This window comes from Hemiscyllium ocellatum, chromosome 28 (assembly GCF_020745735.1).
Source record: "Hemiscyllium ocellatum isolate sHemOce1 chromosome 28, sHemOce1.pat.X.cur, whole genome shotgun sequence".
In the NCBI taxonomy this organism is placed as follows: domain Eukaryota; kingdom Metazoa; phylum Chordata; class Chondrichthyes; order Orectolobiformes; family Hemiscylliidae; genus Hemiscyllium; species Hemiscyllium ocellatum.
Window position 1 is genome coordinate 12,749,232 of NC_083428.1, and position 23,974 is coordinate 12,773,205.

At 41.3% G+C, this 23,974-nt stretch overlaps 1 protein-coding gene across 8 annotated transcripts in view; it reads right to left on the bottom strand.

Moving 5' to 3' along the window:
- Positions 1-7,287: 7,287 nt before the first annotated feature.
- LOC132829177 (ADAMTS-like protein 5) overlaps positions 7,288-23,974 on the bottom strand; it is a 123,142-nt gene continuing 106,455 nt past the window's right edge. For all 8 annotated transcript variants that reach the window (XM_060846529.1, XM_060846527.1, XM_060846530.1 and 5 more), the window contains 5 exons: positions 22,148-22,311; positions 20,209-20,437; positions 16,747-16,851; positions 14,084-14,155; positions 7,288-12,249 (listed from right to left, as the gene is read on the bottom strand). In XM_060846529.1, coding sequence (XP_060702512.1) covers positions 11,942-12,249; positions 14,084-14,155; positions 16,747-16,851; positions 20,209-20,437; positions 22,148-22,311 — 878 coding nt within the window. In that variant the 3' untranslated portion in view covers positions 7,288-11,941. The remainder of the gene's footprint in view (positions 12,250-14,083; positions 14,156-16,746; positions 16,852-20,208; positions 20,438-22,147; positions 22,312-23,974) is intronic.

Genomic DNA, 23,974 nt, shown 5'->3' on the forward strand with positions numbered 1-23,974 from the left:
TGGGAAGACATTTATTTTTCCATTTGGCAATACAATCTGACAAAGGGAGGAGGAATCAGTGGAATTGTGGTAAAGAAGGCACTTGGTATGCTTGCCTTCATCAGTTGGGGCATTGAGTATAAGGGTTGGCAAGCTATGTTAGACCAGATTGGAGTCCTGTGTGCATTTCTGGTCACCACATTATAGGAAGCATGTGGAAGCTTTGGAAAGGGTGTCAAAGAGGTTTACCAGGATGTTGCCTGGCTTGGAGTGTATACACTATAAGGAAGGGTTGGACAAACTTGGATTGTTTTCACTAGAGTGTCAGAGACTAAGGGGTGAGCTGATAGAAGTCTACAAAATTATGAGAGGCATGGACAGAGTGGATAGTCAGAGTCATTTTCCCAAGGTGGCAATGTCAAATGGCAGGGGGCATGAGGTTTAAGGTGAGATGGAAAAAATTTAAAGGAGGCGTGTGAGGAGAGTTTTTTACACATCATAGATGCCTGGAACACGCTGCCAGGGAAGGTGGTAAAAGTAGATATGATACCATTGTTTAAGAGGCATTTAGACAGACACATTAACAGGCATGGAATAGAGGGATCTGGGTCACGCACAGACAGATGGGAATAGTTTATAATATCATCATGGTCAGCACAGACATAGTAGGCCAAAGGGCCTGTTCCTGCGCTGTTCTATGTTCAAATTGAAATTACAATGGGTTCTGTAAAAGGTGAGAGTTAAAATCTGTTAGATTTTCACCTAATTAATGATGATAAAAGTTATTGTGTTTGGATCTGAAAGTATTAACACTGAGGAGTGCCATAGGAACCCAGGGCCACAGCTTTGCAACATAAAAAATAGGAGCAGGAGTAGGCCATTCGACCCTTTGAGTTTGCTCCATCATTTAATTTCATCTTGGCTGACCATCCAACTCAGTGCCATGTTATCACATTCTCCCCAATACCCTTTGATCCATTTAACCCTAAGACCTCTATCTAACTCCTCTGTGAAAGCATTCAATGTTTTGGTCTCAACCATTTTCTGTGGCAGAGAATTCCACAAGCTCATGGTGAAGAAATTTCTCCTCACCTCAATTCTAAATGACCTACCCATCAAGGTCTTGAAGGATTGGGACTGAACCTTTAGTTCTCCTCAAAGTCTCTGTCACAAAGTTTATCATATCAAGGTGACTGGTAACTGATTGCTATAAGCCATACCTTGTCAACTACAAGAGATTTTCGAGTTGGACCAGGAAGTAGTCTTGTCCTGCTGCATGAGACCAGGCAGAACCTGTAGTATCTTTCATTTACAGAGGATGGGGACAACAATCTTCATACAGTGCAGTGAATTGACATACCCATATTGATGGTCAATATGAATTATCAATATGTTATCAAAATGGGATCAAAATTGATCCTCACTGTGCAGGCAAATTGACAAAACAAATCCATATTCTTGGTAGAGTCCTCAAACCTCACATTTGCAAAATGACCTACAGAGTGTCACAAATGAAAGATTTCCTTACACTAAAGTGTTGCCTCATGTGCTGTTATATCACGCAGAGCAAGAATATTCCTGACCTGTGCTGAGTTAACTTATCTCTGAAGAAAATGGAAAGAAATATGAGTGTTTGAACTCTTTAGGATTTTATAATGTACAGAAATTTATGGAGTGATCACATTTAGATTTAGATCGATCAAGTGTTCTGATCTGATTACAATTTGCAGAGGGGTCTTTGAAGGATCCGGAGGTAGCGATGTTGATGTATAATTACATCTTGAACTTGATTATAAATGCTCGATTTTATGGCACATTCAATACACGTTCCGTCAGTCTACATATTTGTCTCTTTGCCCTACATTGCATTAAGTGTCTAAAATGCACAACAGAACATTCACTTCATAGTCAGATGATAAGCGAAAGAAAGCTGCAAGCTACATTCAATTGCTTTGGGGTCATCATTAGAATTGTAAGGATACGGTAACACTCTGTAGCTTCAATCATGCCATAACAAATAGCTACTTAGCGTATTTAAAATAATAATTTTACAAATATCAAAAATGAAATCACAAACCTTACCTGTTCCTTTCTCTTTGATGTTTGGGTGTTTATCCCTTTTCCGCTCAGACTCCTGACATCTCCTCGCTGAAGGTAGGTACACCTGGCACACTTACACTGCTGCCACCTATAAATAGCTCCCTAAAAGCAATGCCATTAATTTGCAGAATGCCCTGCCTAGTGCTAAGAGTGAAGATCGCAATGCTAGAAAATAACAACAATTAGTTCAATTTTTATTTTGTCTTTTTTAATACCGTTATCTTCAGTCAATTTTCAATTAGTAATTGGCCGTGATTGCATTTTGTTGAGCTATGTGTTACTCCTAGACAATTAAAACATGAGAAAATTAGCAATCTCCATCGTAACAGCCATTAAAGATTACTCTATAAGTCCCGCATTCCTTCTCAAGTTGAGATATTTTATATTGCCCTGTTATAGTTTAAATTATAAAGGATTAGCTAACTCAAGCTGCAGTAACACTAACTTGGGAGTAAATTTGTGAATTTCGATGCATAAATCCGTATTTAATTTGCATATCTCCATGGAATTGCTAGGAACACAATAAGGCTAATTTGAATACGTATAAGGAGGCATTAACCTTTTGAGAGCTCACTGCAACTTGACGCTTTCAAACTAAGAAATATTTTGCAGGAGGTCTGTCTTTTTTAAAAAAGACATTTTCTGTACGCTGCCACTGTTAAATGCTCGGGAGTAGATTGGAAAATGAGCACACCATGAAAGTACCTCATAGAATCATAGAATCATAGAGATGTACAGCATGGAAACAGACCCTTCGCTCCAACCTGTCCACGCCGACCAGATATCCCAGCCCAATCTAGTCCCACCTGCTAGCACCCGGCCCATATCTTCTTATTCACATACCCATCCAAGTGCCTCTTAAATGTTGCAATTATACCAGCCTCCACCACTTCCTCTGGCAGCTCATTCCATACACGTACCACCCTCTGTGTGAAAAAATTGCCCCTTAGGTCTCTTTTATATCTTTCACCTCTCACCCTAAACCTATGCCCTCTAGTTCTCGACTCCCCAACCCCAGAGAAAAGACTTTGTCTATTTATCCTATCCATACCCCTCATAATTTTGTAAACCTCTATAAGTTACCTCTCAGCCTCTGACGCTCCAGGGAAAACAGCCCCAGCCTGTTCAGCCTCTCTCTGTAGCTCAAATCCTCCAACCCTGGCAACATCCTTATAAATCTTTTCTGAACCCTTTCAAGTTTCACAACATCTTTCCAATAGGAAGGAGACCAGAATGCATGCAATATTCCAACAATGGTCTAACCAATGTCCTGTATAGCCGCAACATGACCTCCCAACTCCTGTACTCAATACTCTGACTGATAAAGAAAAGCACACGAAACGCCTTCTTCATTATTCTATCTACCTGTGACTCCACTTTCAAGGAACTATGAACTTGCACTCCAAGGTCTCTTTGTTCAGCAACACTCCCTAGGACCTTACCATGAAGTGTATAAGTCCTGCTAAGATTTGCTTTCCCTCAATGAATAAACAGTAACTTTCTTTCCATTCAAGGAGTTGGGTCATGTCTAGACAGAAGATAGTTTGTACTGATGGCAAGATAAACATGAAATAATCACAAAGACACAACAATAGGAAGGAATCAATTCACCTCTTACAGACATGGTGATGATGGAACAAAAGATTTTGGGCCAAAATCCTAGAAGTCTCCCCCGAAGGGCCTCATGGGTCAGCCCAGAGCAGGTGGACTGCAGTGGTTCAGGGAGGTAGCCCACCACCACCTTCTCAAGGACAGTTAGGGACAATAAATGCTTGCTCAGCCAGCCATGTTCACATTCCCACAAATGGGAATGTTACTAGATGAGTAAACCACAGGCTTGGACTAATTCTCTACCAAGATCCTGACTCTAAGCTGGTGGAGCTTAGAGTTTAATGAATAAATCTGGAATGAATGCTTGTCTCAGTCATGGTGACCATCACGTCACTGGATTATTGTAAAAACCGAAGCTGCTTTCTTTGCCTGGCTGAAGTGCTCCAGAGCAACAGAAATTTGCTTGACTCCATGCTACCTTCTGAAATGATTCAGCAGGACACTGTGTGGCTCACTATCTTCTTTTGAAGGGCAATTACAGATGGGGTGGCATTGTGACTCAGTGGTTGGCATTGCTGCCTCACAGCATCAGGGAGCTGGGTTCAATTCCTCAGGCAACTGTCTGTGTAGAGTTTGCATGTTCTCCCTGTGTCTGGATGGATATCCCCCCACAGTCCAAAGATGTGCAGGTTAGCAAGATTGGCCATACTAAATTGCCCTGCAGTGTGCTGACTAGGTGGATTAGCCATAGGATATGCAGGATTACAGAAATGGAGTGGGTCTGGACAGGATGCTCTTCAGAGGGTCAGTGTGGACTTGATGGGCCAAATTTTCTACTTCCACACTGTAAGGATTCTATGGGCAATGAATGCTAGCTTTTGCAAAAGACAGAGGACATCTGGAAGATGACTATCTAATTCTATCTCATGAACTGAATGCCACAGACATCGTGCCTAAATGGGACTTTAAACAAAGGATAGAACTATGCTTTTTAGACCTAGCCATTGCAGAACCAAATAATCAAGGGGTGAAAAGCCAATGGGAATGAAGGTTTCATAGAATCAGCACTTCAGGCGTGTCTGAAGAGGACCAGGGAGGCTCTGATAAACTGTGAAATATGTTGGAAGTTGTGCTTCATGTAAAAGTAAACTTTGGAAATGATGTCTTACAGCTAGCAGACACAAGAATCAGTTGTCAGTTTTCCAATCGGTGCTATGGCAGGGCAAGGACTGATTTGTCAGAGGATGAGCCATCTGAGAGGATAATGGAACTGACTGTAGCTTCAATACCATTCAAAACTTTTCGTAAAGATGCCTGGGTGAAAAGAGAGGCACAAAATCAACTGCAAATGTGTTGCTGGTCAAAGCACAGCAGGCCAGGCAGCATCTCAGAAATAGAGAATTCGACGTTTCGAGCATAAGCCCTTCATCAGGAAGGCCTGCTGTGCTTTGACCAGCAACACATTTGCAGCTGTGATCTCCAGCATCTGCAGACCTCATTTTTTGCACAAAATCAACTCACTGCTGTATGAAGAAAATATAATGTCCTTGTTCTTTGGACACCATTGTCTGCAAGTCAGCTGCCAATACTGATGTAGAAAGTGAGCAAGCTCTGTAGAAAGCGTAGTTGGTTGCACCGACTTCAAAGTTGTCTTGCCTTCCAAGACCTTTGAGCGTCATGGCTTATGAAAGGACTCATGTGGAAGAAATCCAGAAATATAACCAGATGCTACAACAGGAGACAACCACACAAAAAACATAGGCGGCAAGAATAGGAAGTGCTCTAGAGCCCTGCATTAGCGCAAGCACAGACATCAGGTGAGTAGCAGGACAAGACCAGAGTAGAGGATCAGGTGAAAGAAAGTAATCATGTTTTCCACAGTGTGAATGTGACACATCATGTGAATGACATGTTAGAAGATTTTGCCACCTTTAGTATGATACAGCCAAGTAAAAGCATCAAACGTGCTCATAACCAAGTGTCTATATTGGAACAATTGTAAGCATCCTTCAATTCAGAATCCTGAAGGATATGTGTCTGCATCATCGGCAGTCAACAATAAAAACTACAATAGCCAAATTAATTACATACAAAGGTTTACTCACTTCTTGCAGTGGTACATTGGTAATGAAGTACCTCTGACAAGTTTGCATGAAAACTGCAAGTATTCTACATGGTGGAATATAGTGGACCAGCAATGGCATGGCTAGTTATATTGGTCACAAGGTTCAATACTTAAAGTAAACAATTTATTGTGGAAACCAATTACAAAAGATGAGGAAAGATTTGGGGCAAAGCACTGGTGAGTCAACCACCTAGACTACATTGAGATCTGGTAAAATACAAGGGTTTGACTTTACCGTCTGTTTCAAACACGGTAATAAAGTGGTTACCTGGATACAATAAGCACATGACTAAATTTTTTAAAATGAAGATGTTCCACTAGACTTACAAATCGACAGAATAGATCTCAAGGTTGATGTCATTCACCAACTTATTGAGGTATGGTTAGCACATATACAAGAAAGGAGAAAGTGAGGACGGCATATGTTGGAGATCAGAATCAAAAAGTGTGGTGCTGGAAAAGCACAGCCAGTCAGGCAGCATTTGAGGAACAGGAGTATCGACATTTCAGGCATAAGCTCTTCATCAGGAATATGATGAAGAGCTTATGCTCGAAAAGTCAACTCTCCTGCTCCTTGGATGCTGCCTGACTTGCTGGGCTTTTCCCACACCACTCTTCTTGACTCTGACATATACACGAAAAAAACTGTACCATGAAACATATACACAAAACAACATTCAATGGGAAGTCAGTAGGGAAGGCTAGTCTGATACAATACAAAAGGCGCATGTACCTAATGTTCTCACAGGGACATATTGTCACAACCATATCAGGGATATTTGGGCATTGAGAGAACAAGACACCCGGCAAAGAATACTTTGGGTTGGCTAGGGATGATATTGAGAAGGCAATGAGGATATCATAGGTATGCCAGAATCCCTCATCACAGCAGTGCAAAGAAGTTCTACACCCTCATGAGATTCCCCTGTAACCTTGGTCTACAGGAATATCATACTCACTTACTACACATGGCAATAGTTTTCTCCTTGTCACTGACTGTTTTTCCAAATTTCTACTAGCACTTCTTCTGGAGACATCTATTGCAAACATTGTGATGACCTCACTGAACTGTCCCAGATCCAAAGGTCTCACTCAAATAGGTCGTTTAAAGTACAAGTCATGAAATAAAGGCAACAACAGCAACATCTCTACATCAGGTCTCAATGTCAAAGCAGAAATCATGCTCAGAATATAAGTTAGGACAACCTTGTTGGGTCATTAGCTGTCCAAGTTCCTAGAAATTTGAGACAAACATCTCAGAAAATGAAGGAGAATGAAGATGGTACATGCCCAACATGACGGTGCAAACTCCCTAATCTATGTAGGATAAGAAATGGAGAGTCATGCATATCACCCAAGTACGTAGCCATTCACACAAGTATCCAGATGGATTTTAGACTCTACAAAGTCACAACACTTAATGGTGTGACATTCAGGATATCCAGAAACCAATTGAGGGAATTTTGCAAATCAAAAACATCCAGTGCATCAAATATGCATAACACATATCCAAAGATAAGCCCAGAGTGAAATTGTGGCAGACCAACACAAAAGCAATTAGCTCTTTAATAATATGCAAGATACCAATGCACCTACAAGTCATGAATATGCTATCACAGTACATGGAAGGATAGTTAAACCACCCATAAGTTATATAGACTCTTACACTCTTAAATCAGTGCTCCCAATATGTCTGGTTGGGAGGTAAGGTTGCAAGCTGAAAGTTTGGGGATGTGAGCTCTGAGGCAGTAATGTCCAACCTGGAATTCTAACTAAGTCATAACAGCTGTATTCCCTCTTTAACAGGCCCTAGCTCTCACTAACACATTTCCCTCACTAAGAGGTATTGTGACAATTTTCAACCCTCAAAATGGGGTCACAGTGGGAAAAGGTTTGGGAATTTGAGAGTTCAATTACTTTTGCTCATGTAGTTTTCATAGCTGTCCTAGTGTTCTCTTAGTTTTGTTCTTAGGATCTTTGGAATCTTGTAACTGAACTCCAAATAAACAGAGCCAATGGTCATTTGGGGTGGAAGTCGACCACACCTGGGATCAAAGACCAGAGGAGCAAAAGTCTCAGCTGTGGAGATCTACTGGCTAACAGAAGCTGGAAGTTCTACCACCTGAGGCACAGGATTGAGAATGGGCCCAGGCACAGGTGAGTGGTGGTAGGAGGAAGTTCATAGGATGGAGATGGTGAGGTAGGGGTGTACACAGAAATGATTGTGGGTGGTTCTCACCTTCCTTTTGCAATACTAAGTCCCTCAATCAGACACTGTGAACTCTCTACATGCTATCACTTTATTTCCATTAAAACAAGCATGTTCAAAGAAACACTTGCTGATGTTACAGTGCCTGCTATTTGAATAAGGGTTGTCTCAGACTGTTTCCAGCTGAATGTGACAAATTCCTTAAAAAGATGTGATTTGGAGATGCCAGTGTTGGACTGGCATGTTGGACTGTCAACCACCTGATGAAGGAGTGGTGCTCTGAAAGCTAGTGCTTCCAATTAAACCTGTTGGACTATAACCTGGTGTTGTGTGATTTTTAACTTAAAAAGATGAGCAGAGGCACAGTCTGAGAATATTCCTTGATTAAAATGAACAAATGAAGAGTCTCAATCTGACTTTAAAGATTACATTACATTGGAGCACCATTGAAGTATATTTGGTCAAAGCACATTTTCCCTTTTATTACACATGTAAAAACAAATAAAACTTGATCTTTGGCAACATTGCCTTATCTATCTTTAACAAGTAAATTGAAAAAAAACACAATTCCCTGGAAATTCAAGTTCAGTATCCGGTTTTAATGTTCTAGCTACGACTTGGTTTATCTTTAGTAACTCAAGCCATGTTTCCATATCAGGTCTTTGTGTTTTTTTTGGAGATGGATTCTTTGGACTAGGCCTGAGGTATAAACATTTCTGCTGATGCATGCTGTTTTGAGGAACATTAGGAGGGGTTGGAACTTTCCACTAAATCAACCGGTTTGAAATTGCAATATTATAAGATTATATTATTTAATGAGAGGTGGGTGCTGCTGGTAAGACAAGCATTTGTTGTCCATCTGTAATTGGCCTTGATCTGAGATGGTCTTTAGGCCATTTCAGAGGACAGTTAAGTGTCGACCACATTGTTGTGAGTCTGGAGTCGGATGCAGGCCCGATGTGGTAAGGACGGCAGATTTCCTTCCCTAAAAGGAATTAGTGAACCAGGTGGATTTTTAACATTATTAGAGAGTCACCAGTACTAGGCTAGCTTTTTTAAAGCTGTATTTATATTCCACCAACTGCCATGGAGGAATTTGAATCTACACCCAGATAGCATTAACCTGCACTCCTGGTTTACTAATCCAAGAATAATACTGTTACTATAAAAAGACTGTAATGAATTTTTTTATGATAATGAGCGGAAATTCTCTCTTTCTGTAAGTAATAGCGAACTATGCATTTTCTTTTTTACCCTCTGAGGGCAATAGCATCAACACAAAAAACTGCAATTGCTAAACAAGCTTAGCAACTTTGGCAGCATCTATGGAGAGAAATCAGAGTTGATGTTTTGGGTTCAGTGACCCTTCCTCAGAAATGGCATCAGTAATGTTGGAATTTCCTAATTCTGAGAATGCTAAGTTCTGGTTACAATATCAATGCTCTAAAAAAACAATGGAAGATTGTCTGCGGCCAATATTCCAGCAGTACGTTTTCAGAATACTGTTACTACTACACCCGAAGTACTGAACAGAAGTAATTTTACTACATAAAATAAAAACTGCTGGATGCATCCAGCCAACTGGTGATCATCAATGAGACAGTAAACAGAGTTAATGTTTCAGGTGAATGTCCCTTCATCAGAACTATAGAAATCTGAGATTCCTGGGAGAGAAGTGACAGTGAATTAAACGGCAAAGGCCAAAGGATTGTCACTCATTTGCTTCTGAGGTCAGTATGTGTAACAACCGGAGAAACTGAGCCTGCTTGGCTCTCTCTCTCTTATTCCTGATGAAGGGCTTATGCTCGAAAAGTCGAATTCTCTATTCCTGAGATGCTGCCTGGCCTGCTGTGCTTTGACCAGCAACACATTTGCAGCTGTGATCTCCAGCATCTGCAGACCTCATTTTTTAACCGGAGAAACTCACCTGGCATGGTGCCAGGCCATGGCTGGGCCCTGGTGCCTGATGGTGAAGTTGGGGGGTGGGTGTGTGGGAGGGCTCAGGGCATCTGAGTGTTCATAGACTGAGGGATGGACTTTGTCTCTTTGTTTTCCTGGCAGCAAGGATTCATGGCAGAGGCAGGGGAGTGATCTGGCTGTTTCTTTCTGCATCTGTTTTCTAATCTTGTCTTTTGTGTTCTAAAATGGCACCACAAAATGGCCACTTGTGTACTTTTCACTATATTCCTGTTCTCGAGTACACATGACAATAAGTCTAATTCTAAAATTTCTACTTTATTGATACAAACACAGAAAGTGCTAGAGAAACTCAGCAGGTCTAGCAGCACCTGTAGAGAGAGAAAAACAGAGTTCACGTTTCGTGTCCAGTTTGACTCTTCTTCAGAATTGCGCTCAGGGAACAGAAATCCTTCATTTGTTCAGAATCATAAGTGTAACTTCCCAGTTAACCTCCAAAAGAAAGAGGTGAATATATTCAGGCGGACCAAGTTACAAAGCCAGCCTGCTCTGGCTAGGACAATCAGAAGTCCTCCCTTTACAGATATTAATGAACTCTGAATTGCAAAGTGCCCCATAATGCTCCCATTCTAAACTTCTTTTTGTCATGCTTCCTGGTTTAGCAGTAATCACCTACATTTCACATGTTCTGTGTTTTATCTGATGATCTGTTCCCCTGATTCACTGAACAATCAGTGACAATCTTTGCTTTCTGTCCTCCTCTATGTTCTGACATCATGCTGCTCTTGCTTCCTCTTCATCCTTTACCTGTTTACTAGATTCTCTTTTGCTTCTCTTTACATCTATGTCATTGATCCAATACTCCTCAGTGCAAGGTGGACAATAGCGATGAAATGTTTTATGTTTTCATTACTGATGTAAGTGACCTTGCACGTTAACATGAAGTGATACAGAACAACTAAATACCTTCCCACCTTGAAGTAATGCTGAATAAGTAGCTTCTCCAATTCTATAAATGGTTTGTTTAATATTTTACTTTTTTAATATTATTACTTTCAAATCCTCTGTTAAGTTTTCATTATACAGGTCATTGGTCAGGTAAAGTAACATCCTGTTGTAACCTTACAGATTTTGCTTTTAGTTGATATTCATAAGTTTCAGATGGTTGAGCATTAGTGAATGTCAGAGGTGAAATGATTCAAGGTAATTAATGTTTGCCAATTTTAATGGCAGTGTACAATAAAAATTCTTTAAAATGTCTTTGATGCTCAGATACATAATGTACCATGCAAAGTGATTAGTGTCAGTATACTAGTGAGATACTTAATATATGTATTTAAATAAATGATAAAAAATAATTGGCATTTACTAATACGTCACCCAAAATTCAGAACATGCCAGGTATAATACAGAATGCCTGTCCTTAAAATAACATAGGATCATGCAATGTAAAACTGTCCAAACCTGGGAGCATCCTTCAGGGAATAGATGTCCCAACTACATGGAGAGAAATTGTTACAAAATAATGAAGTGCATTACTTCCAAGGTGCAGCAGAAAAGTTATTATTGTGCTCCAGTCACAATAATGTAAAATTGGGTTGACTTGTTTAAAAATATAGATTCTGTTACCATCAACAAAATTGGACATCATGGCACCTTGCACATCAAATAGTTCATCATAGAGAACATTCCTTACAGAAAAACCAGACACTGTTCAGACTGACCACATATAAACTTCTGAAAGCTTCCAATAATTGTTTTCAATATGAAGACATATTTCTTCATTTCAATTAAGCATGGACAAAGCGGCCACATTAACTCATTTCCGACAATTCAGTGCCTTGACCCACAGAGTCATCTCCAAATAACTCCTTCCAGGTACTGTCCTTGGTGGCTTAGAAAAAGGAACTTATTATAAGCTGTGAGTGGTTGCTTAACAGGAGATTTGCACATAATTGATGGAATGATATGGTTTTCTATTGCAATGTCATGGGCTCTTCCCAAATACTATCCAATATTGGACCGAGTTGTAAAATATTTGTAACATGTTAGACTTTGCTTTATGAGTACCGGTGGCAATATTTGTCTATGTCTCGTAGCATCAAGTCTTCCTTTGGCTGCCAGAGCCTGACAAAACTGTTGTGTTCCAGTAGAATTCGGTTCAGCGTTTGCTCAAAGTTCACGTGTCGCTTTGCCATCATGATGTACTCTCGCTTTTCTAGAATATATGGACAGTCACATGTGTTTGGCACCCAGATGTATTCCCTGTGGACAATGGGATATTTGTTCTTGTACGTTTGCCTGACTTGTACATCGTACCGAGTCTCCGACCCCACAATTGCCTTGCTGAGGACTCTTCCACGAAAAACTGGTGAAGAAGGAAAATAGAAACATTTATGGACCAATCTAGAGCGTAGGGTTTTTTTTTGATGATTTCTTCCTTGTTCCCTACTCTGTAGATTCCTTTCGCAAGGAAACAAACTCCACTTTTCTCAGTTGGGGGAATTCCCACTTTTCTAACCTTGGGTTTAAGCATCTGGATAAATTATTGAAGCACGGTGCCCTCAGCCTGCTTAAGGAGCAGCTAAGTGTCCTATTGCATTATTTAAAAAGGATAAGGTAGTTCTTCGGTTGGCCTTGACAACATTCCTTTCCCAACCAATATGACCAAAATTGATTATCTGTTCACTTATTTATTGATAGTCGTGGGACTTTGCTCTAGTCAAAATGATTTGAAGAGTTGGCTTACTCAGCAATTGGTAACAATGCCAACTAAAATCCATGATTGCACATCAAAACATTATGGTGTGGAGATGCCGTTGTTAGACTGGAATGAACAAGATCAGAGGTCACGTGACACCAGATTATAGTCCAACAAGTTTATTTGAAATCACAAGCTATCGGAGCACTGCTCCTTCGTCAAGTCACCTGGTGAAGGGGCAGCGGTCTTAAAGCTTGTGATTTCAAATAAACCTGTTGGACTATGACTTGCTGGTGTGTGACATCAAAAAATGATTCAGTGGATATGAAGCACTTTGGGATCATCGAAGATATGATTTGATGTTCTCTAAATGCGATGTTCTTCCTGGCAGTTCCATTCTGAGAAATCAGAGGAACATTTAGAGGGCCAAGGACTGACATATAAATTCTCCCTTTATTCCTGTTGGAATGGACTGGCCATTATCTGTTATTGGTAACCTGGATCTGTTCAGGTGGATTCACCAACATTTCAAAAATTACAGCACATGGCATTATTGCTGCATGTGCATTGTTTTTGTACCTTATCTGGTAAGGTAAGGTACTGGAATTTTATTTGCAGCTGGGTCAGCTCCATGAGCCCTGTTGTGTGACCCTGTTATTCCCTCTTGTCTTGGAGTGACAACGCTAAGAGCAGAGATCGATATGATAGAAGTATAAACAGAACGTTACACGTTCCCACTATGGTGATGGTTAATGTCTTTACAATGGGAGCTACTGATGTCAAACACACACATAATAAAAGATGTGAGTGACAGCTGAATATTTAACCACGCAGGCATGATTAAACATCATTTTGCAACTTTGCATAATTGCTAAGCTTAAGTCCATCGTGCACAGATACAGATTGCATAGAAGGTATTTGTAGTCAATCTGTTTAGAGATGTTATGACACACCTCTACTGCAGGCAGGATTTGAAGCCTGGCCTTCTGACCAAATGCAGCTTCTGTTGATTTTCTTCCACAAACTGGTTCAAGGCCACTGAAGCTAATTGTAACAGCTGTACTGACATCATTGCTGAGACTAGCATGAACCGAGACTGATCTCAGTTTTTTTTATCTTTGTGGGCTTTAGTGCACATTGGGCAATGTACCTATGTCCACCAAGGAGCATTCATGCAGCTTTCCTGTTAGTTCCTCTGAACCAGAGAGGCAGATTCACTGATCCCACTGACTGAAAAGGAGCATGGATAAGGCTAAAGCTCAAAAGTGTCAATTCTTTAACCTGTACTCCCTATGGGTCAGGCTTCATTTTGCAAGTAGTGAATACACTCCGCAGAGCTGACCCCTGCTGTAAAAATAAACATGAGAAAATTTGTAACGCAGAAATGTCGCTGCAAATTAGAACCAGCACTTGTAATGGGACTGAGAAATAAATTCATATACCTTGCAATTAGCTCCTTTTATTGCTAAAGTAAAGATTTTATGTTTTATTGATGTCTTACCAAAGTCTTTCTGGCAGTACTGTTTAATCCTTTGAGATTTTCCTTTTGACTTCTTACACTTTCTACAGTAACCTAAATCAGAGATAGATAATGATTACTTAAATGCACCAAATCATCTTAATGCTCTCCAACATGCCAATTAATGCATACCATCTATTAGAAGGAGTTATATTTGCTCAGGCAGCAAGTAATAAAAGCTTTCCCTGCTGTGGAGAGCTTTATTAGACAGTTAGCAGATTGCTCACGAAGGATGGTCAGCTTTTCATGTGAGTGACTGGGAGAAGCGGAAGGAAGCTTTAGGTCCAGTCTTAAAATAAATAAAGAATACCCTTTCTATTGCCTTGGACTGAGCTCTATGGACATTTCATTCAGATAGGAGTTGTTTGTACTGAAAAATTTTAGACTGTGCTTCTCCAACACACCCCCTACTTGGTGCTGGAAATCTCTCAAACTTGTTTGTGATCTAAAGGATCTGGAAATTGCACCCTCTTCCTCACATTTTTCCTCTTCCCACTCCCTGCTTTTCAGCCTGCCATCAGTGGCTCAGTTAGTAACACACTTAACACTAAATCATAAGGTTGTGGGCTCAAGTTGCACTTCAGTGCTTGAACATGACAATCTACGCTGACTCTCCAATGCAGTACTTCGGGAGTTGTGTACTGTCTCAGATATTGCCTTTCCAATGAGGTGTTAGACCAAAGTACTATCTGTCCTCTCAGATGGATACAAAAGTTTGAAGGGGAAGCTTTCTCTCGTGGCCTGGCCAATATTTATCCATCATTCACTATCACAAAAGCAGATATCATGTCATTCTCACATTGCTCTTTGTGTAAGCTTGCATATTGCAAACTGGCCACTGTGCTCTCTATATTCTGACAGTTCTCCATTATGTGGGATACCTAATGGCCACAGAAGGCACCATAGAAATGCAAATATTTCTCCTTTGGTGTCTGCATGTGGCAATTCTGAAGAGCCCCACACTTGGAAAAGTAGCAAGCTGCCCCGGCGGTGCAGTCAGCTGGGAGTGAGACCAGAGTCAGACAGATACAGTGGGGAGATGACAGGAGGTTTAAAATTCATTATTTCTTTCTAGATGTTAACAGTTCAGCAGCTGACAGGAAGCACACTCACAGGGATACTGATCTCCCAATGCTGTCAAAGATGACAGATGAAGGAATGTGTTTTGACTGTCACAAGTAGTTTTGTGTAGACATGCTATTGCTGTTGAGATTTTATCAGCAGATCTGTACCATTTAACACATAATGTAAGCATTTCCATGGCACATCGTTCAGTGACTATTCTGCTTAAGTCATGGAAAGCCAATGCCGTTGTTACATGAGTTCTCTTTCACTGCATAAGCACAAAACATTGATTTCATTAAAGCAACTCAAGCTCAAGCTTTGAAGTTAGTAAAAACATTGTTGATCTAGCATCATTGATTGATCTTCGTTGATCCAACATTGGGTGTGAGATTGTGCAGCCATCATTTGCAGTGAAACTGTAAATAAAGAGCTTGTTTGATTTGGCTACAAAGAGCAAATATAAGGCGGTGTGTGTGGCTAATCCTATCTCAACATTTAAACTACTCTGGTACCAAAAATAATTGCACCATTAAAGGACATGATGTGGATGAGCCGGTGTTGGACTGGGGTGGACAAAGTTAAAAATCACACAACACCAGGGTATAGTTCAAAAGGTTAATTTGGAAGCACTAGCTTTCTGAGCATCACCCCTTCATCAGGTGGTTGAAGGAGCAGCGGTCTAAAAGCTAGTGTTTCCAAATAAACCAGCTGGACTATAACCTGGTGTTATGTGATTTTTTTTGTTTATAAATATATTTATTAGCAAACAAAAAACTTGTTTTTTTGACTTTACAAAATATAAAGTTATGAAAAATATAAGAAATGGGTGTTGTGTGATTTTTAACTTTGACCGTTGAAGGTGCCACAGGTCCACTAATTAAATATCAGTATACCAGTTTGATCATTGAAGATTCACTCTGTTGAGCTCACTGAAATATTTTGCTGGATTGAAAATACACTGTGCTTGTTTGGAACAAACATATTAACTGTCCATCAGAACAAGATTTGGCCATACAGCCCTTCAAGCTTACACTGTGATTGATCATGACAACTTTTACCATTTCAATCCAATTCATGGGTTCTTTCGTTGTTGAGGTGTTTTGTTTTGCATTCTGTAGTCTACATGAGGCCTTGGCTATGAAATGCTCCTGGACAATGTTTCTAAAAATTCATACACAGGATGTGGGTGTTATTGGCTAGACCAGCATTTATTGCCCATCCCTCATTGCCCAGGGGGCAGTTAAGTGTCAACCACATAGTTGTGGGTTTTGGGGAATCATATTTAGGCCAGGCAAGGACAGCAGATTTCCTTCCATATAGGCCATTAGTGAATCCAATAGTTTAATAATCCCAATAATTTTGTTAGGTAAGATGTACTTTTCCCTATTGTATATAAAATATATTTAAACGTTGTAGAGGAAAAGCTTGTCCATTGAGTTTATCACAATCCTAACATCCATTCCTGACCCCGCCCCCCACCATCCACTCACAGCTGTGTCACGTCCTGGTAAAGGCAAATAAAATAGACGCTAATGAAAAACAAAGCTTGTTTCTGGTGGTCCTTTGACGGTCTCACTCACTGGGTTCATGGCGGGTGGATTGGATGGGATCCCTTGGTAATACATTTTGAAAATGATCAACTTGAGGAGGATGCACTGGTGTTCGCTGTGCAGGGTGTACCCAGCCTGAAGAGAAAGAGGGAAAACAATTGAAACCTGTGTTTTGCTCATTAACACAAGAACCTGATAACCTTGTGCCAATCCAATGCATCTGAAAGAAACATCTACAATGAAGACCATTCCTCTGACTCTCCTAGTTGGTAAGGTCTTTTTAACTGTGTCATTGCCCGGGAGGCTCCCCCTGAGCAAGGTAGCAGAATACACAATTATCAGGGAATGTGAAAGTTCCTGTTAGGCCACCAAAGCCTTAGATTTGATCTTTGTTCCTCTTTCCCAAGTCTTTTAGAGATTTCCTCCGTGTTTGCTCCCAACTGATTTTCCACACAGCACATTTTGGCTTGTCCCTGTTTTTATGCATTATACGGGCAACTTTTTGTCATCAAGAACTAGGGTGGGATTTGAACCTGAGGTTTCTAGTTGAGTGGTGTGGATATTGCTAACTGTGCCACAAGACCACCACACTGAGTCATAGAGTCATAGAGAAGTACAACATGGAAACAGACCCTTCAGTCCAACCTGTCCATGCCAACCAGATATCCCAACCCAATCTACTCCCACCTGCCAGCACCTAGCCCATATTCCTCCCAACCTTCCTATTCATATACCCATCCAGATGCCTTTTAAATGTTGCTATTGTACCAGCCTCCACCACTTCTTCTAGCAGCTCATTCCATACACGTACCACCCTCTGTGTGAAAAAGTTGCCCCTTAGGTCTCTTTTATATCTTTCCCCTCTCACCCTAAACCTATGCCCTCTTGTTCTGAACTCCCCCACCCAGGGAAATCACTTTGTCTATTTATCCTATCCATGCCCCTCATGATTTTAGAAACCTCTATAAGGTCATCCCTCAGTCTCCGACACTCCAGGGAAAACAGCCCCTGTCTATTCAACCTCTCCCTATAGTTCAAATCCTCCAACCCTGGCAACATCCTTGTAAATCTTTTCTGAACCCTTTCAAGTTTCACAACATCTTTCCAATAGGAAGGAGACCAGAATTGCACGCAATATGTTGACAGGACCACATAATATTGTTGCTTCTGCAACAATACAAGACACTGATAGTCATAGTCATAGAGTCACACAGAGGGTGCTTCATGTGTGGAATGAACTGCCACAGGAACTGATAGATGCAGGTACAGTTACAACATCTAAAAGATATTTGGACAGATGGATGGATAGAAAAGGTTTAGAAGGATATGGGTCAAAAGCAGGCAAATGGAACGAGTTAGTTTGGGAAACTTGGTTGGAGTGGACAAGTTGGGCCGAAGGATCTGTTTCCGACCATAAATTTTCATTGAAAAATAGTACGAGAACAGGTCTCAGTTTGGAGATGGCGCTGCAACATGCAGGGCGTAAGGTGGGGGTGTTGTGATGTCTGTCTTAGTGGTAATCTGTTTATGTTTCCCCTCATCACCCCACACCCCATACACCTCCAGAAACACAGTCTCAGGATCATGTACAGATTAGTGTTTGTCTAAAATCCATGTGCTGCCCCTTGAAAGCTCAATGCCATCTTTAACCTCCCCCTCCCCCAATCCTTCGGACCGGGCATCAGCAAGAACACCTCCTTTTATTGTTCCCTTTTAACTGCCTCCTAAAGGGTCTCAGTTGACTGCAGGATGGGAAAGCCTTCCATGGTCTTTCTGTTTGAACAATGATGAGAAGACCTGGTGCCCCTCATGCAGGTGGAGTTGAGTGTCACTTCCAATCCTCCAGCCCGACTGGAGTAAGGAAGTGTGTTGAAAAATGAACCACAAAAGAAAAGTCAGCGGAAGAATCTTTTAAACCTAGACCCTCCAGGGACTTGACCTGGCGAATGTGGAAAGGATGTTTCCTCTTGTGTGATAACTACAGGTCATAGACTAAAAATAAGGGGTCGCCCATTTAAAACATTCTTTTTTTTAACTCTCATAGGATTGTGAGCCTTTGGAAGTCCCTTCCTTAAAGGCAGTGCATGCAGAAACTTTAAACATTTTTAAGGCAGAATTAGATAGATCCTTGATTATAAAGGGGATGAAAAGTTATCAGGGATATGCAGGAATATAGATTTGAGACTAAAATCATATCAGCCATGATCTTACTGAATGGCAGAACAGGCTCAAAGGGCCAAGTGACCTACTTTTGTTCCTTATTTATATGTTTCTAAGAAAAGGTTCATTATATCTTTGTAACTAAATACTTAGCAGTATGTACTGATGCTAATGTGAGTAGAGACATGTTTTTGTGGGCGGCACGGTGGCACAGTGGTTAGCACTGCTGCCTCACAGTGTCAGAGACCCCGGGTTCAATTCCTGACTAAGGCGACTGTCTGTGTGGAGTTTGCACATTCTCCCCATGTCTGTGTGGGTTTCCTCTGGGTGCTCCGGTTTCCTCCCACAGTACAAAGATGTGCAGGTCAGGTGAATTGGCCATGCTAAATTGCCCGTAGTGTTAGGTAAAGGGGTAAATGTAGAGGTATGGGTGGGTTGCGGGTCGGTGTGGACTTGTTGGGCTGAAGGGCCTGTTTCCACACTGTAAGTAATCTAATCTTATCTCCAGCTACAACTGCTCCACACTGTCTGGTGCTCCACCTAGTGGTGGAGTTATGTATCTGGGTGGGTGGAGCTTCAGCTCGGCTCAGATTAACCCTATCCCATCCATTACTTTAAACAACACTCCTAATGGCATTGTGGATCTGCCGACATTAAATGGACTGTGCAAAGGTAGCTAGGAGAAAGTGAGGACTGCAGATATTGGAGATCAGAATCAAAGTTTGGTGCTGGAAAAGCATAGCCGATCAGGCAGCATCCAAGGAGCAGGAGAATCGATGTTTCAGGCATAAGCCCTTCATTGAGAATGAGGCATGCAAGAAGGTAGCTCACCATTACCTTCTCAAGGGCAGCTAGGAGTGGATAATGAATGCTCGCCCAGCCAGTGACACCCGCATCCCATGAAGACATACAACATGAAATTCTGCCAAGGCTTTAATCTGACTTCGGGTGGAGGGTGAGGGGGTTGGGAATGCGTGGATTGTCACCATTAACCTTCTATTCCACTGGATTAAATACCATCCCCCCCCCACCCCACACCACCACTGCCTTCAAACTTACCAGGGTGGTCACTGTTGTGTAATGAGCTACCTCAGTCTGCTTCACCTCGACCCTGAATGCTAAGTACTGGCACAGCAGTGGCAGAGATCAGGCACCAGGCTGGCCATTCAGGGTCATAGCTTAGATAAGTGGAAGGAGCATGGTGGAGGGGCGGGGGTGGAGGGAATGATTTCACATCAATAAGGAAGGAGGATCAGCTTTGGAATATCCTTCCTCCTGAAGTTGAAAATTCACAATCAATCTAGCGAACGTAAACAAACGGTTGTGTCATACCTGGGTAGACGACTGGCTTTCTGACTGGGCTGGTGGTAGTCGTGGTGACGGTGGTAGTGGAAGCTGTTGTGGTCTGGGTCCAGGGCAGGTAACTGAGAGGATGGTCGGCATCTATAACAGCGATCTCAGGCTGCCTCAGTGGACTGTGTCCTCCCTGGTAATGGCTATAGCGCTCATTAGGAAGCCAGAACTCATATTCAATACCCGAGTTTTCCTCTTGTAGAAGAACCTACAACACACATTGAGCTTGTTCAGTGCAAGATCCCATTGTGACCACTGTCACCTATATCGTTATATTGAAATGGTAGGTACTGCACTGATGACTTCAGCGATTCTTTGAGTAATTAGGGTCTGGAATGCACAGTGTGGAAATATGGTGTGGTCAGGTTTGGTTGTGGCACTCAAGTGAACTTTACATGATTTGTCAGATAGAAAAAAAATGCGTAAAAGATTGGCTCCATATCACTGCATTATTCAAAGAGCTAGTACAGGTATTATGGGCAGAATGACCTCCTCCTGCATTATAATGGTTCTGTGATTCTGAGTTATTTTGTTTGGTGTTAATGTACTTTGGTAAAGACCCATAAATAGATAAAGACCGCTGTTAAAATATTGGCTAAAATATTTTATGTAAATGAGAAGGAAAGACTTGCTGTATAAAGCCTTTCACAATCTTAGGTCATCCCAAAGTGTTCTACAGACAATGAAATACTTTCGGAATGCAATCATTGTTGTAATGTAGGAAACCCAGTGGTTAATCTTCATACAGCAAGTTGCCACAAGCAACAAAATGATAAATATTGGTAATTAGATTTAATGATCCTGGTTGAGAATAAAGATTGGTCAGGACCCTAGAGAGAACTCCCCAACTCTGTCACCGTCATGTCTTGAAATAAGACCATAAGACCATCATGAAATATAGGAGCAAAATTAGGCCATTCAGCCCATAGGATTTACTCCATCATTTGATCATGGCCGACATGTTTCTCAACCCCATTCTCCTGCCTTCTCCCTGTAACCCTTAATCCCTTTATTGATCAATAACCTCTCCACCTCTAACTGGGCCCCCACAGACCTCTGTCGCAGTGAGTTCCACAGATTTAGTGACTGAAGAAATTCCTCCTCATCCCAGTTCTAAAGGGACAACCCTTCACACTGAGGCTGTACGCTTAGGTCTTAGTCTCTCCAACCAATGGAAATATCTCCTCCATGTCTATTCAATCTATTCAATATTCTGTTAAGTTTCAATCCGACCCCTCCCCCCCCCACTATATCCTTCTAAACTCTATCGAATAAAGACCTAGCGTTCTCAACCATTTTTCACTTGACAAGCTGTCCATCCCCAGGATCAATCCTGTAAACATCCTCTGGATCCTCTTCAAGGCCAATACATCTTTTCTTAGTTATGGAGCCCAAAACTGCTTACAATATTGTTTATATATAGTTAGCAGGAAGGTTCTACATGCCTAGAGACTATTCATGGGGTTAGTGAATAAATATGGTTTAACAGATGACATTTGTTCGTGAAGCTTTCTTTCATCTATTAAACCAGAATCACAGAAGTCTTACAGTGCAGAATTATGCCACTTGGCCCATCACGCCAATGTTGATTTCTTTGCAAATCTTTAAGGTGAGAGAACATTGACTTCAAGTAAACATGCTGGGTGTTAACAATTATTTTCTTTTGTAAATTGCGAAAGACAACAGACGACAGTTTTGGAAATTTTAGTGACAAAAGGAACGTCCTTGCAATGGCGGGTGGGGGGATATATGAAATTGTTGAAAACTTCTATGAAAACCCTGCCACATTTCCATTCATACTGGTACTTTTCCCACTGTGAAAATACCACTGGCAGGAAATGTGTAAATAATGACAGATGAAGAAAAATTCCTTTAACATAAGAAACATTCACCACACATTTTACATGAAGATTTGTACCATCACGTGGAGGTCCTCTCCTGTTGGTCCTGTAGCCTCAATTGTCTCATGGTTACTAGAAGAACGCTTGTACAGTACTTTGGTGCCAGCGACATCATATTCTCCAGGCCAGTCTATTACCCAGTTCCCATTAATCACATAGTGATTTTTGCCATTTATTAGGGCTACAGGCAGAAAAACAATTGTTACAATTAGAAATGCATTTGTCCACAATCAATGCAATCAAAAATACAATAATTCATAATTATAGAATTAAGAGTCCAATGATGACCATGAGTCCATTGTCAATTATCGAAAAAGCCCATCTTGTTCACTAATGTTCTTTAGGGAAGGAACTGTAGTCCTTACCTGGTCTAGTCTAAACCATGGCGAACCCCTTCTAAGTCAAGAGCATTACTCAGTTCATCTACAAGATGAGATTAGTTATCCCCATGGAAGCAATGTGATTCCAGACCCATAGCAATGGGGTTGACTCTAAACTACCCTCTGGGCGGTTAGGGATGGGCAATAAATGCTGGCCTAGTCAACAATGCTCTCATCCTGTGAACGAATAAAAATAAAAATGAGCACTGTATCCCAATCACTAATATGTCACATTATGGGATTGGACAGCATTTGGGTCATGGACTTAAATGAAGAGCAGTCTGATGGAATAAAAGTTCTTTCTGTTTCCTTGCTCACAGCACAAAATCTGTTCATAACCTCGAACAAAATTGCCAACTCCTTCTCAGAAAGATCACAGGTTACCTTGTACAGGAAATGGGGAGATGCCAACCAAGGTGGAGGTTGTCTGAGGTCAGAGGTTAGTTACATGCTTGGCGTGATTACCATAAATACTATACCTTCTTAACATCAACTCTCACCTGAGGTGTGGTGATCCTTGGATTAACCTCACTACTAGTTGTCTCTTTCTATGGTCCACTGAGACTGTGGTGACCTTACCTTTTATCTTTATATGTTTGGTACAAGGCCTTTCTCTACAGCTGGACAGTTTGAGGGTACCTGGCAATATTTTGACTGAGAGCGGGGTCCTAATTGGAAATTATATCCAAAAGGATTCACACTTGGATCTAAAGCTGGGTTATCTTGAATAAAGCCAAAAGCAACAAAACAGAAAGCAGGCCTGGCAAGATCCATGGAGAGAGAGTTCACATTTCGAATCAGATATGGTATTATTAATGTATCCACCTCAACCACTTCTGCTGGCAGCTCATTCCACAGGCATACCACCCTCTGTATAAGAAAGCTGCCCCTCAGGTTCCCTTTTATTCTTTCCCACTAACCTTAAACTGATGCCTTCTGGTTCTCGATTCCCCAACCCTGGGAAAAAGACTGAGTGAATTCACCCTATTCATGCCTGTTGTTGTGGTTCTGTTCGCCGAGCTGGAAGTTTTTGCTGCAAACGTTTCGTTCCCTGGCTAGGGAACATCATCAGTGCTATTGGAGCCTCCTGTGAAGCGTTGCTTTGATGTTTCTTCCGGTATTTATAGTGGTTTGTTCTTGCCGCTTCCGGGTGTCAGTTTCAGCTGTAGTAGTTTGTATGTGGGGTCCAGGTCGATGTGTCTGTTGATGGATGTTCTTGCCGTTTCCGGGTGTCAGTTTCAGCTGTAGTGGTTTGTATATGGGGTCCAGGTCTATGTGTCTGTTAATGGAGTTTGTGGATGAATGCCATGCCTCTAGGAATTCCCTGGCTGTTCTCTGTCTGGCTTGTCCTATGATGGTAGTGTTTTCCCAGTCAAATTCATGTTCCTGGTTGTCTGAGTGTATGGCTACTAGGGATAGTTGGTCGTGTCGTTTTGTGGCTAGCTGATGTTCATGGATGCGGAT